The following is a 13,904-nucleotide window of genomic DNA, read 5'->3' as shown; positions in this document are numbered from 1 at the left end:
GCAGTCTGGGTGGGTACTGGAGCTCAGAGGACCCCCAAAGAGGAAAATGATGTGAATAAAGGAAAAAGAGAAGGGGGCACTCCAGGAACAGAATGATCCGGCCAGGCCAAGATTTCTCCATAATTTATAGCAAAAGGTCGTCCCCACATCAGGCCCAGAGATCATGGCAACGTGCATATTAACGAACAAGAACTGGAAGAAGCACCCCAATACTCGCCAGGCACCGGCTGCATCTCTACGGGTGAGAAGGCAGCTACTCTGTTCACCCAGCGACCCATTTCACAGTGCTGGCACAGAGCCATGGTGATCAGGATTCAGTAGACGTTTCCTGACTGCTGGGAGCAAAGGTGAAGAGAAGGAGGAGCGAGAGGCTGGCGCGGGAGTTAGAGTCAATAGCCTGGAACGCGGCGGGGGGCGGGGAGAATTCGGGTTTGGGCAGGAGAGGCCTCGCGTGACTCCTCGAAAACCCCGCGGGTGTCACGGCAGGAAGTCAAAGGGCGAGCGCTGGGAAGACGGTGGGTTTTGAAACGGTAAAGGAAAGAGAAGAATTTGGCGGATTTAACTGTCCAGGACTGAGGTCAGCGGGGAACCAGACCCGAGTCGCAAGTTCCAGGCTCAGACTCGGGATCGTGAGCTAGACTCGCCTCTAGTGGGGATAAAGCCGTTGCGCAGGAAACGAAAAGGAAGCGGAACTGAGCCTAGCTTTGAGTGACAGCAGCCACAGCTGGAGGCGGGCCCTTGTCCGGATGTATCTACGTCCAGGAGGCGTGACTTATCCGAGTCTGAATTGCCCTGGGTGCGGGGCTCCAAGCTGGCCCACTTAATAGGAGGGGAAAGGGGCTTTGTTCCAAACTTAGGGCACCGGACTAAGCTAAAGTCTGACTAGCACAACCCCGCAGGACCGAGCTGAAGCTGGCCTTAACCACCTGTCCTTAGGATGCCGGCCTGTCTCATTAGTCCCAGTGATCAGGGAAAGAGTAAGGATGTGCTCACTTGACCTCTCCCTATGGCCAGGCTGGGCCAAGGCTCCAGAACTCAAGCTATTATTTTCCCTTAGAACATGGGTAGGAAGGGTTGTGGTCTTTCTGGACTTAATAATAGGCAGGGTAGAGGCTTTGAAGCAGAGGCTAGACTAAGGGAGAAAGACGAGAGGGAAGGCCAAGGACACCTGTTTCCCAGAGAAGATTCTCGAAGTCTGATCACTGGAAGAGGGGAGGCCCAACTAAGACTGGAACAAAGTAACTTTCCAATGAAAAATTGCTGTCTCTGCTCAAATGCTGATTTCTAAGGGAAATTCCAAGTATATAGAAGCAATTTGGAGAGTATACCTGGCTAGGATTTGTCCCTTGAGAGCCTGTGAAGTGCCCTGTTGCTAACTTTTGTTGTATTTGAGAAACTGGTGTGGAACTGGGAAGGACAGAGGACAGGAAAGCACTCCTTCCTAACCAACCCACTGGTGCCCTGTTAATTTTCTCTCTGATGCAGTTTAGCATTATCTGTACAGCACAGATAATTCTGTAATAAAACATTCTTAACAGATTTGTAAGAGATTCCTGCACTTCACTCCTCAAATGGGTTTATCCTACATAAAATTCTTCAGTAAAAGTCCAAGACTTTTCAAGGGAATTCCCTAAGGCCAAAGCTTAACTATACAAAGAGCCTTCCAGAGTTGACGCAGGGAATCAGCAGGCTTGGTGGGACGTGCTGGTCTGATTGGCAGAATGGGATGGAATTGAAACTGGTCATCTGTTATCCCATATTCAATCAAGAAAGGGAATTTTTGCTTACATGCAGACTATAATACCCTCAAGTTTGGACCCGGTGTGGTGGTGCATACTGTGATCCCAGCTACTGAGGAGGCTGAGGCAGGAGAATCACAAGTTAAAGATCAGCCTGAGCAACTTAGCAAGACCCTGTCTCAAAATTTAAAAATTAAAAAAGAGCTCAGTGGTAGATTGCTTGCCCAGGATGCACAAGGTTCTGGTTTCAGTCCCCAGAAACACCTAAGGGGAAGAAGAAGAAGAAAAAAAAAGACTCTTAAAATTTGGAAACTCCTTAGTGATGTTAGTGAAAGTTTGTTTGTTTTAGAGGAGGAAAAGTTTTATTTTGGATTTAAGGCTCATAGTTTAGAAGTCTAAGTTCATAGACAGCTGACTTCATTCCTCTGGGTCCAAGAATGAGGCAGAACAAAATGGCAGAAGGGTGTGGTAGAGGAAAGCCAGTCAGGACATGATCATCAGGAAGCAGAGCTCGTGAAAGGTTTGTGTACACTTGTGGACCTGTTAGTTTTGCTGGTCTGTAAAAAGACAGGAAGGAGGCGCCCTGGAATGTCAAAAGGACCAGAAAAGTGACCTGAAGTTTGGCTGGCAGGTGAGAAATACAGGACAGTGTCTTCAGTATCACAGACCTCAGTATGAATAGCAGTTTGCTATGGGCAACTATCTTAATATCTCTAAACCTGTGTTTTTGCTAAGAATGGGCATAACAAACCAGGTTTGGTGGCATATACCTGTAATCCCAGCTACTCAGGAAGCTGAGGCAGGAGGATTGCAAGTTTCCAACCAGCCTCTACAATGTAGCAAGACATTATCTTAAAATAAAAAGGACTGGAGATGTAGCTCATTGGTAGAGCACTCTGTGTTCCGTCCCCAGTACCGCAAGAAAATAAAGAAAGAATGGGCATAACATGTCCACTTGGCAGGGATGGTTGTAAAGATCAAGAATCCTTAAAAGTACTTGGCATCATTGATCCTGGGACCTCACAGAAGGACTCAGGGAACAGGAGCTAGTATCAACCCCACCTCCAAGAAAATACCCCAGGATGAGTAAGTGACCCCAGGCCAAGGTTCACTTCCAGCTGCTCTAGGACCAGTCAGTCCTAAAAATATTCCTCTACCACCTAGAATGAAAAGGGAAGGTGAGAATTATCTCCCTGTAGGGAATGGAGAGTAGATTTTATTATAGACTCACTTATATTTATTCCAAAAAGCTAAGAGTTGGGAGAAGAGTGGCAACTATAAGCTGTTAATGGTAGCCCTTAATGGCTATACATAATGTGAACTTTCAGCATCATTTTTCCAGGAGATAGATTAGATAGATAGATAGATAGATAGATATTACATGAGTAGGGAGGGTGTGAAGGATCCCCAGGGTAGTAGAAAGGGGTAACTGTCAAGGGGGTCCTTCCAGGCCTATTTCCATGGTGAATTGATGGGGTATTGGTTCCCTAATAGCTTTTCTCTGATGGAGCTAGACAAACCTTGGCCTTCTCTCCAGAGGCCTCCTTAGGGACCACAGGTCACCATTCCATACAGATGCTTGAAGGAAAACAAGAAGCCCAGAGTCTGAACTGATATGTAGGTTTGTGATCAGCACTGCTGGTGAAGAGGAAAATGAAGGCAAGACTCCACCTTCAGAGGGAAAATAAAGGTGCTATTGAAAGGATTGATTTTTTTTCAAAGCTCAGAGTGCCCTCTACTGGGAGATGAGGCTCCCTACAGGCAGGTAGAGACCCAGACTTTGGGGAGAGAAGGGGAGGCTGCAGGCAGGCAATTCTTCCTGGACACTCAGGACGTGTAATCAAGTGAAAATCAAGAAGTAGACATATTTGCAGTTTATTGACTAACCATGGTATCGTAGCTGTTATCACCGGGTACAATGGATTAGAGGGAGAGGGAAAGTGATCTCAGAAAATCCCACTGGACCCTTTTATCCACCTCACCCACTCTTCAGCCAGAGGTCACGGGAATTGGAGTCCTGACTTTACTCTCTGGATTCACTGCTACCCATTTCATCCCAAACCCATCTTCCATTTGTTCCAGACATTGAACCTGGACCCTACTTCTTCTTCTTGGAGGTGAGAGTGGAAGGAGGAGAAGGACCAAGCCTCAGGAAAGAGAAGAAAGGGCTGAGGGTGTAGCTCAGTAATAGAGCATTTGCTTAGCATGTGTGAGGCCCTGGGCTTGAACCCCAGCACCACAAAAGAAAAGAAGGAAGTAGCTAATGTGGGGGTTGTGAATGTCTTACAGATCAATGGATCACAATATTCCCTGTCTTTAAATATAAGCTTTGGGTCTGTGGAGTTGAAGCACCATTCCCATACATGTCCCTTTGTGAGCAAGTATGACAGTGATTCTTAAAGGAGAAGAATGCTCACTCTGCCCATGTGGTTTTCTGGTTGGGGGAGAATTGGGATTGTTAGATATATAGATATATAGATATTTGAGATTATGATGTTAGAGAAGACCAACAAATCCTCAAATTGTGCCTAAAGATACCTACATAGGAGAGAAAAGGGCAATACAGGACACTGAAACACCTTTGTTCTGGTAGAGAAAAGGAGAAGAAATGGAGCTATTCCAAGAGATTGGGTATAGTACCAAGGGACACATAAGCCCCTGACTCCTGGCTTTAAACATGGCTTCCTTTGCTGGTGCAGGTCTTAAGCTAGCTATAGCAGTTGGGTGCCAGAAATCTGAAGTATTCATCCCAGTTGGCCTGCTAGTGTCCCTCAGTTTCTGTCCTGAGATCCCAGGGCTCCTCCTGTGTCCAGAAAGGGTGAGGTCCTGTCAGAAATGACTTGACCCATGGAACAATTTAGGGAAGGAAGAAAGTCTCACCTGTAACCTGGCTTGCTGGTAGGTAGACAAGAGGCTGAGGAGGGAAGCCAGATATCAGAGTATCCCAAGGCAGCATGTCTGCTCTTAGCTTCCAGGACCAAATGTATCAACATATATATGTATCATGTATGTATATGTGCAGACACACAAGCACAGAAGGGAGGGGTGATATGACCCTGCTCTTTGAAATCAGAGGAAAGAAAAGACTTTTTGAGGGCACTTCCCCCAGCTTAATGGATTGTTGCTCTCAGTGACTGCTCCCCTACCACACCCTCTGCCCAGTACCAGGCTGATGGGCAGTGGCATAGAAGGGAAGGGAGGCACTAAAACAGCAGCTCGGGGAAGTGAGGTAGGGGACAAAGGCTGACCCTCCTTAAAGCCCCTTGTTGTAGTAAACCACCTCGGTGCCTGGGTTTTGCTCCTGGATCTGAGTTCTCAGTTCCGGCTCCAGCCTGTTCACTTGTATAGAGCTGCAACAGAACAGCACAGGACCCAGACCCTCAGGCCCAGGATCACCATCCCTCCTCCCACCATCCCATCCTCCTCCCTCCTCTTTTGCTTCCAGAAGAGCTGGTTTACTGTCATTACCCCACCCCCCAAATCAATTGAGTGTTTGCCAGGCCTCCCTAGAACACACCATGGAGCTCCAGGTGTGTTCCAGGGAGGCCCAGGCAGTGCTGTGAACTCGACCTTCAAGGACAGGGGCCATCCCCTAACACACACAGAGCTATGGGGACCTGTTCAGAGTTCCCAGCCAAGGCCAGTGGGCACCACTTACCTTCTTTGGGGGAACAGGGCACAGCACAGGGGAGTGGCAAATATCAGGCTAGGAGAGAAGAGCGGTAGAAAGGTTTGTGAAACTTCGGTCTCAGAGTGCTCCCTTCCTGCACCCTACCCCATGGAGAGACTATACCCCTAGAAATGAAGATTTTTTTTTTTCCATATTGGGGATCAAATCCAGGGTCTTATGCTTGCTAAACTGGCCCTCAACCACTGAACTACACCTCCAGTCCACAGAGTAGATATTGATTAAAGGCCAAAGAATCTTTTAGAAACATTAAACCCAGCCCTGACATTAGGTTCTGGCTGGGTAAAGAGACTCATAAGCACTGATTCAAAGCCCTGAGGCTGAAAAGTGGCAGAATCAGAAAATTAAATGGTCATTCTCATCTCTTAGAACCAATTCTCATGGAATCCCTCCTGGATGGTACCAGAGAGTATATTTCCATGGTTTTCCCCTGGTGGATAAAGATGAACCCTTCAGCTGAACTCGACCTTCAAGGACAGGGGCCATCCCCTAACACACACAGTGTGCCTCGCAGGTGTCTAGGACCCACACCAGAATGGATGATGTATGTAAATGTCTTAAAGGCAATAAATACCAACCCACATCCACAAAGGAAAGGCACTCCCATATGCCCCCAGCTAACTCCTTGCACACTTACCAGAAACCCACCAGTCCCACCTGCAGGGGTGCCCCCAGCCAGGGGCGGTGCTGTGGGAGACAAACAATGGAATGGCTTGTATCCCTCCCTAACCCCCATCCCATTTTACCCCCCAAGGCTCTATCTCATCAGCTCTGCCTTTGAACCTGTGGACACATGCCCCTTTTCTTTCTTCCAAGCCCATGACAGGATTGGGGCCTCCAGCTGGCAACCTTTCCAGCCAGTCCCGTTTCCTGCCATCCCCTTACACATTCTCATCTCTTAGAACCAATTCTCATGGAATCCCTCAATCACTTGATCTTCAGAACAGGTTCCACCCCCTAACCACAGTATACCCTTTGTGTGCCCAAGATACATACCAGCTGAACGTCTGAGTGATGCCTTTACTTCATACATTTGTTCTTTCCTCCCTTCCTCCAGAAGCTGCTTTCAGAAAGCCTCCTCTGAACTTCCACTCACTTCCTCTGATCCCAGTGGTATGAATCTCTCCCTTCCCCCAAACATCTGCTCAGCACACACTCCTTCATTCACTTCAGCCACAGAGCCCACCATTCTGTTCCTCATATGTGCAATCATGTTCCTGCTTCAGAGCCTTTGCTCTGGCTCTTTTCTCTACATGAAACACCCTTCTCTGAGTTCTTTGAGTGGCTGTCTCCTTCTCATTCTTTGGGTCTGTAGAGACCCCTTCTCTGACATTTCCTACAAAGCACATATCAGAATTTATAATAATATAGTTATTGGTTGCTTCTTTGTTTATTGGTTTCTGCACTAGACTATAAACTTCATGATAGGGATTATGACCATCTTGTTCCATGCCAGCTTCATAGCTCTAAATGTACTCAATGAATACATGTGAATAAACAATTCAAGGAAGGAGGCATATTTTATATTCCTGTGCCTTGCTTCCCTGTCGTGTGTGTGTGTGTGTGTGTGTGTGTGGGTGTGGATGTGTGTGTGTGTGTGTGAGAGAGTGTTGGTGACATAGTCGGTAACAACATGACTCTGTCAAGCATGATTGAATCATGTCACACATAGTCCATCCGGATCTGTAACAGGGATGCCTCCAGAATGACACAGTTTCCCTCAGTAGAGAAACTATTTCCTTCCTTCCCCAGTCTCCTTCTGCTTCCTCAGTTTTCCTTCACTACAGCCCAGTTCATTCTTGCTGAATGGATGAAGGTTCAGAGCCAGGATAAATGGTGGCAAATCTTAGTCTCAGGCCATCCTGGAGAGAGGGAACTGGTCACTTCTCTCAGAACCACCACTTCCAGAATGGGAGGAGTAAACCACCTACCTTCAGGAAGTCTTTCTTCTCCAGAGAGTTCATGATCACTGGGGGAATGGCTGAGGGGAAGCAGGGTAGGGAGAGAGGGAGTTAGTGAGTGAAAGTTGGGAACCCTAAGGAAGGAGACCCCATTCACAGCTCCTCACTCTCCCCAGAGTCTTACTGCCCCTGAGTTCCAAAAGCCCCCTGAGAACCTCAGCCCCTGCTTCTATCAGAGTTTCCCATGCCCCACCCAGCCACCCCTATCTCACCCATGGCAGGAATCGCCATGCAGATTCTTGATACCACCACCTGGAAAATGCCCTGCTTGGCTGCAGTCACTGAGTGGCCAAGCCTCTGACCTGCCTCATCAGTCACAGGAATGCCCACCTGCAGCTCCCTAGGAAGAGAAGTGGCTTCAGTCAGATTCAGGGCCCAAGTCCCACCTGAATGGGAAGCTACTCCCTAGAGTCCCTCACATATTCTAGTCTTAAAGGCTTTTCCTGCTGGGTACAATATTATATGCCTATAATCCCAGCAACTTGGCAAGCTGAGGCAGGAGGATCATGAGTTTGAAGCCAGCCTGTGCAACTGAGAAAGACACTGTCTCAGAGAAAGAGAAAAAGGCTGGTTCTCCTACCCAAGGATCCCAGGGTATAGGGATTCAGCTCAGCATGAATGTAGTCATCTTGAATCATAACCACCATGATTACCACTGAGTAACCCTGATTGATTTTTCCCACAGTTTCTCAGAATACTATAAGCAAACAAAACCATAGAGTACTATGTGGAGGTTTACTATCTGGACCCTGTTGCTGTCAGTGCCAGAACCCTGTTGATGTCCTTGATGATGGCTTAAGATAAATCAGGTATATTTTGACTTGAATTAAATCACTTTCATCCTATTATATATGCCTCCTCCTGATCCAAATCATGGGAAACCCTAATCTTGCTGCTGCCTGGGACAGTGCTTCTGTCAGTAAGTCCCCAATAAATTGCACTCTGTGTAATCCTGGATCTGCCTGCCTCCTTCCTCAGTCCACAGCAGTTTGGGACCAGTTCTCCTACACTGGGACTGGGTTGTTCTGGAACACAGGGTCAGTCTGAGGTAGGGCCCAGCAGCTCATGTCCAATGAAGGAGAGAGGGTTGTCCCCATGCTGGGCTGGTCTGCACACTGGGTGGTACATCACAAGCACACTGGGCATGCACGTGACAGGAGTTAGGTCTACTTACCTTTGCCTCATCAAGGGGATGTTGATACAGTTTGCAGCAGCCACAGCTGCAAAGGGCACAAATCTGCCAACCAAAGGAGGTAGGTGCTGGGGGAGGAAAGGCGTCTTTTAGTGGCCCATGGAGTGGGAAGGGACTCTTGGGGGAGAGATGGGAGCCTGTCAATCAGGAATGGATCTACAGGTAATGGGATTGAATGGTAATGGGGAAGAAGAAGGAGGGTAAAGGATGAATGGAGGGTCAATGGAGGGAAAGCCTTTACCTTGGTGAGGGATTTGAGTCCTAGAGCTGTGGCCACAGCCCCAGTGGTGGCACTCACATAGGCTGTTCCCAGCTGCCTGTGGATTAAAGAACCAGTTGACAAGGGACAGAGGAAGAGTCCAGCATGTGGCTCTTACCTTTAGGAAGATGCCAAATCTTCAGTGCGTGAGGCTAGGAGGGTAGTCTCATTGCAGAGAAAGCCCTCCCCCCAGCTCCAGTGTAAACTTGCCTGGAAACCATACTCCCTCCCCTCAAATGGGAGTAAGTCCCCAAAAACATACACAAGAGGGCCTCACCCTCAGGCAGGGAGAGTGAGGAAAGGCTAGGCTGGGAGGAGAGCTGAGCCACTGCCTGCAGAGCCCACAGGGATCAGGAGTGACAAGGAAAGCACAGAGTGTGGGCTGGGAAAAGGCACCACAGTTTTTCCCAGGGACCGGCACTCACTGCACAGTGATGGGAGCATCGCCGCTGCGGTTGGAATAGTTAACAACAGCATTGAAGGACTGGTTCACCCATTGCCAGAACACCACAGTCGGGGTCTTCCTGAGGGATCAAAATCAGTTTTATTTCTCCCTCTACAGTGTCTCTCATCTTTGGACCCCTATAGTGAAATCCCAACGGTTACTCACAAACCCTCAGGAGAATCCAGTTGATGACCCTAGAACCTGCTCTGATAACCCTTATATGCTCCCCTCATACAAGTAGACCCACTGACTCTGGGGTGGGGGACCCCCAAGGCTGCGTTCTGAGGAATGGGAGGGATTCTAAAACAAGCTCCTGCCCACCCACTATTCTCTACCCAAATTGGCCCAAAGAGGAGACACCTAGCTATACTCTAGCTTGGATCACTCAGGAAGGGGACATGGGATAAGACCTGCCTGTAGAACGTAAGCATGCAGCCAGTGATCATCATGTTCATGGGCACCTGGGCTGACATGCGGCCAATCAGGACCACCTTCTCCCCTGTGTCTGGATGGAAGGCAGAGTCGTACACATACTTGGCCCTCCACAGCTGGTCCTCGGTGAGCCCTGGGGTCACTACCCCAGCCCTGCAGAAGTTGACAAGGAACCAAATTGTTCTAAGAGGACAATCTGCCCTCTAAAGTTCTGTTTACCCTGCTCAGAAAACTCTGGGCAGAGGACTAGGAACTTTGGCCCCCCATCTCAGGATAAAAGAGTTCCTTGACTCTTTGGGAGAAGCAAAGGGTCCCAGAAGTGGAGGTTCCTAGTTCAATTTCCCTTCTAGCCACACATTTTCTGCTAAGCCATAGATAGTGGTGGTGGTGGTGTGTGTGTGTGTGTGTGTGTGTGCTGGGGATTGAACACAGGGCTGTGTGCATGGAAGGCAAGCACTCTACCAACTGAGCTATATCCCCAGCCCTGATGGTGGTTTGACAAGTCAAAAATGGCTGGGCCAGGCACAGTGGCACACGCCTATGATTCCAGTGGCTTGGGAAACTGAGACAGGAGGATCATGTGTTCAAAGCCAGTCTCAGCAAAAGCGAGGTGCTGAGCAACTCAGTGAGACCCTGTCTCTAAATAAAATACAAAATATGGGCTGGGGATGTGGCTCAAGTGGTAGAGCGCTCGCCTGGCGTGCGTGCGGCCCGGGTTCGATTCTCAGCACCATGTACAAACAAAGATGTTGTGTCCGCCAATAACTAAAAAATAAATATTAAAAAATTCTCTCTCTCTCTCTCTCTCTCTCTCCCCTCTCTCACTCTCTCTTTAAAAAAAAATAATAATAAAATACAAAATAGGATTGGGGATGGGGCTCAGTGATTGAGTGCCCCTGAGTTCAATCCCCAATACCAAAAAAAAAAAAAAAAAAAAAATGGTGGGAAGCATCACAAGAACTTTTGATTCTGAAGACAAAAGGGATGTCCTCCTACCTCCTTGGCAGGAGTAGACCAACAGTAGACCAACAGTGGGAAAAGTTCCTATGGTGGTTTGTGAAACATAGAGCAGCCTTCCACTCATAAATATCAATGTTACTTCCTCAACCCAAATACCCAAAAGTTCTTTAGATTAAAGCTCTGTGCCATGGAGAGGTGCCAGCAAATGGGGTCAGGGAGTGAGGGGGTTGTGGAATGGGACTTGTAAGTTTAGGAAGGCAGGTACAAAATGTACTAGATTAATGACAGTGAATGACACCCTAAGACACAGTGTCAGATGGGAGTCACCTGTAGTTTTGCACAATGTTGCGAGAAGCTTCCAGCTGAGCCCCAGACAACAGCAGATTTCGAGGATCAGTAACAGTGAAGAAGTGCCGGGCTCTGCCCAGGAAAGTGCTCTGGTCCCAGCGAGGTTCCTGGATGTTGATATCTAAGGGCAATTCACCCATTTTCTGCAAGGCAGGGACAAGGGTCAGAGGGCTTCAAGGAGGGAGTCCAACAGCTTCACCTGGGGGAAGCTTTGATGGCCCTGCCCTAGTTTCTGAGCCTATCACCTGTCTCTTCAAGAGCTCAAGGTGACTCCAGATAGGTAAGCAAGGGTAGAGGAGGAGTTGTTTCCTAGGCAATGTCCTAGCCAGGGACCTACAAACACTGGAAGAGGGGGAGGGGAAGAGAAGAACTAGAAAATAGGTTACCCTGGGCTCTGACCTGGTGCAGATTTTCATGAGTAAAGATTTACATGTGTGTAGTTGATGCATGAGCAACAATTAATCCTGTGCAGCTACTTATGAGCTCTACTTGCACAGAAAGGTGTAATATGTGCATGACACAGCCATGCCCATGTCAGCTTCAGGCCCCAGCTGCCCTGATATGTAGATATAAACCCCCTTGCCTATTTGAGAAGATGGCAAAAGACATCCCATGTTCCAGCCCCTGATTGGCGGACAACCAGAGCTCTTTGGGCTTATCCCAGATCTCAAACAGGACACTCTGTAAGCCATATGCATTCATGTGGGCATGCACATGTCCTATGTTCAAACCCATTTTCCCCAAGCCACACTGGGTGACCCAAAGCTCTTCCTGTTCCCTGGCAAGGCAGGACTGCCACAGACACCCATCTGCTTCTCTCTGAACCAACTACCTCCAGAAAGAGCAGGATTCAGTGGATACCCCGTAACCCAGCAGAGAGGAAAGCCAGGAGCAGCCATCTGTCCGTGCTAGGCAAAATCCTGCAGAATGACTAATCCCCTCCAACCCTACTTCCTCCCCTAAGGCAGGCACACCCAACTCTCTCTCACTCTCACATACCCACACACAAAGATATGCACGCCCGACCCAGACATACAAACAGGGTGGACACAATACACCAACCATAAAGACCATTACACACACAGAGAGCTCACATCCATCAGTTGCAGATGCTAAATGACACTCCCACACAACCCCCCCACCCCTGCCAGCCTCCCCTTGTGCACCACAGACCTCCACAGAGGCCGAGATACTGAATCCCCAGGATAAAGAGCACGTTTCAAGGCAAGCATCCTTCTCCAACCCCCACCCCTTACCCTCCACTCCCCTAATTCCCGTTCCCTGCCTGGACAGGGAGCACTCACGCTTTCCGGGATTGCCTGCCTCTGCAGATCTCAGACCCGCCTTCCTTTCCGCGCGACTGTGGCCCTCCCAGTCTTCAAGCCGGACGTCACACATGACGCTGAGCAGCAGGGAGGGAAGCTGGCTCCCTCTGGCTTGTTCGCTTAGCCAGCCCCAAACCTGGAAGGCCCTGGGGGCGGTAGATGTCATTTGGGGATACGCTCCCAGCCAGGGCCGCCAGGACTAGGTCCCGTGAGGCCTCCCAGAACGAGTCTTACCGCAGAGATCTGTTCTGGCCCCACTCCCCATCCAGAGAGAGGAAGGGAGGAGCCGCACCACTGCCCGCTTCGCTTCTCTTGCAATGCCCTGGCGGGCCTCCAGAGGCACCCGGTCCCTGCCGCAGGGGTATAGGTGCACTTGGCGCAGGTGCGTGGTGTGAAGGGGCGGTCCTCTGATGCAGAGCCCGCCCAGAGGGACTCAGGTTACTGATTGTTTACTCGAGGGCTGTCTGTGATGGCGTCTGCTTGCTGGGCCCCCTGGGCTCCTACCCAGGTACCCATAAGCTCCTCTCTCAGCACCTCAGTATTCAGCATCCCTTCGCAGCAGAGTTCCTATCGTGCCGCCCTCTTAGGCTCTCCCTCTCTGACCCTTTACTCCACTGTTTCCCCAGTATCTTTATACCTCCAACCCTCAGCCCTGCACCACTGATCTTAGCTCCAGATGTGAATGGCCAGAAGGCTAACCTCCATCTGCATCTGAGGAAAAATATCAGAAGTATTATTCCTTCCCCTAGTGTTCTGGGACAATTGCCCTGCCCTGCGATCTTTCCAGAACAGGGTGGTCTGGCAGACACCTTCTGACATAGAAGGAGGCAGGTGATAAAGGCAGCCTTCATACTCGCTGGCGCGCGCGCGCACACACACACACACAGCTTACCCAGTCACCACACAGCACACCTGCTAAATTCCCAGGCGCCACCCGGCGCTGAAGCTCATCGCGGGCTCACAACTTGCTCTTTCCTGGTGAATCCCCCCCCATGGAGGCCTCAGGAGTGACCACGAAGGGGTGGCATTTCCAAGAGGCCGGGATAGCGTGGCCCGGAGAAGACAAGGTTCCAGAGGGATGGGGCGAGCCGAGAGCCAAGCCCTAGGTTCGCGTAATGGGTTGGGGCAAAGCCCTGTGGCCCCAGGACCAGGTGACCAGCGGCAGACCCCCGGCGACCAAGGGAGGTGCTGGGAGGGAGTAACTGGTGGCCCCACTAGCCAATGGGAGCCCAGAGCTTCACAGACCAGCCCTATTCCCGCAGCCCCGCCGGGCGTGGGCGGGGTCGCTGGCTGCTGCACTGGCTGGCACCTGAGGGTGCACAAAACCCGCCGCGATCACACACCGGAGCAGGTGAGGGGGCCAAGCCAGAGAAATAGGGCCCAGGAGGGCCAGGCCTGGAGTAGGGGTTGTGTTCTGGGTGCCAGATCTGCTCTAGGAGACTTGGCTCTGGGTTTTTCGCTGGGCATTCTGAGGCTCTGACCGGCAGATTCTCCGCCCAAGCGTGGGAAGGAGTCACGCAGGAGTTTTGAACCCTGAGCAGCTGCCTGTGGCCAG

General features: G+C 50.0%; 1 protein-coding gene across 2 annotated transcripts; it reads right to left on the bottom strand.

Annotated features, from left to right (window-relative positions):
* Nucleotides 1–3,614: 3,614 nt before the first annotated feature.
* Nucleotides 3,615–12,490, bottom strand: Sfxn3 (sideroflexin 3). Of its 2 annotated transcripts, none has more exons than XM_077105330.1 (11): nucleotides 12,329–12,490; nucleotides 11,004–11,167; nucleotides 9,695–9,869; nucleotides 9,265–9,359; nucleotides 8,822–8,897; nucleotides 8,563–8,648; nucleotides 7,601–7,728; nucleotides 7,359–7,408; nucleotides 6,065–6,114; nucleotides 5,398–5,445; nucleotides 3,615–5,089 (listed from the first exon to the last, which is right to left on the bottom strand). In XM_077105330.1, exons 2-11 carry the CDS (start codon nucleotides 11,162–11,164, stop codon nucleotides 4,993–4,995), a joined length of 966 nt encoding a protein of 321 aa, XP_076961445.1. In that variant the 5' UTR covers nucleotides 11,165–11,167; nucleotides 12,329–12,490; the 3' UTR covers nucleotides 3,615–4,992. The 2 variants fall into 2 exon arrangements, with proteins under 2 accessions (XP_076961445.1, XP_076961446.1); XM_077105331.1 differs by lacking the exon at nucleotides 12,329–12,490 and adding an exon at nucleotides 12,198–12,259.
* Nucleotides 12,491–13,904: the final 1,414 nt, after the last annotated feature.

The sequence above is a fragment of the Callospermophilus lateralis genome, chromosome 15, assembly GCF_048772815.1.
Source record: "Callospermophilus lateralis isolate mCalLat2 chromosome 15, mCalLat2.hap1, whole genome shotgun sequence".
Lineage (NCBI taxonomy): Eukaryota > Metazoa > Chordata > Mammalia > Rodentia > Sciuridae > Callospermophilus > Callospermophilus lateralis.
This window is presented reverse-complemented; position numbering and strand designations above follow the sequence as displayed.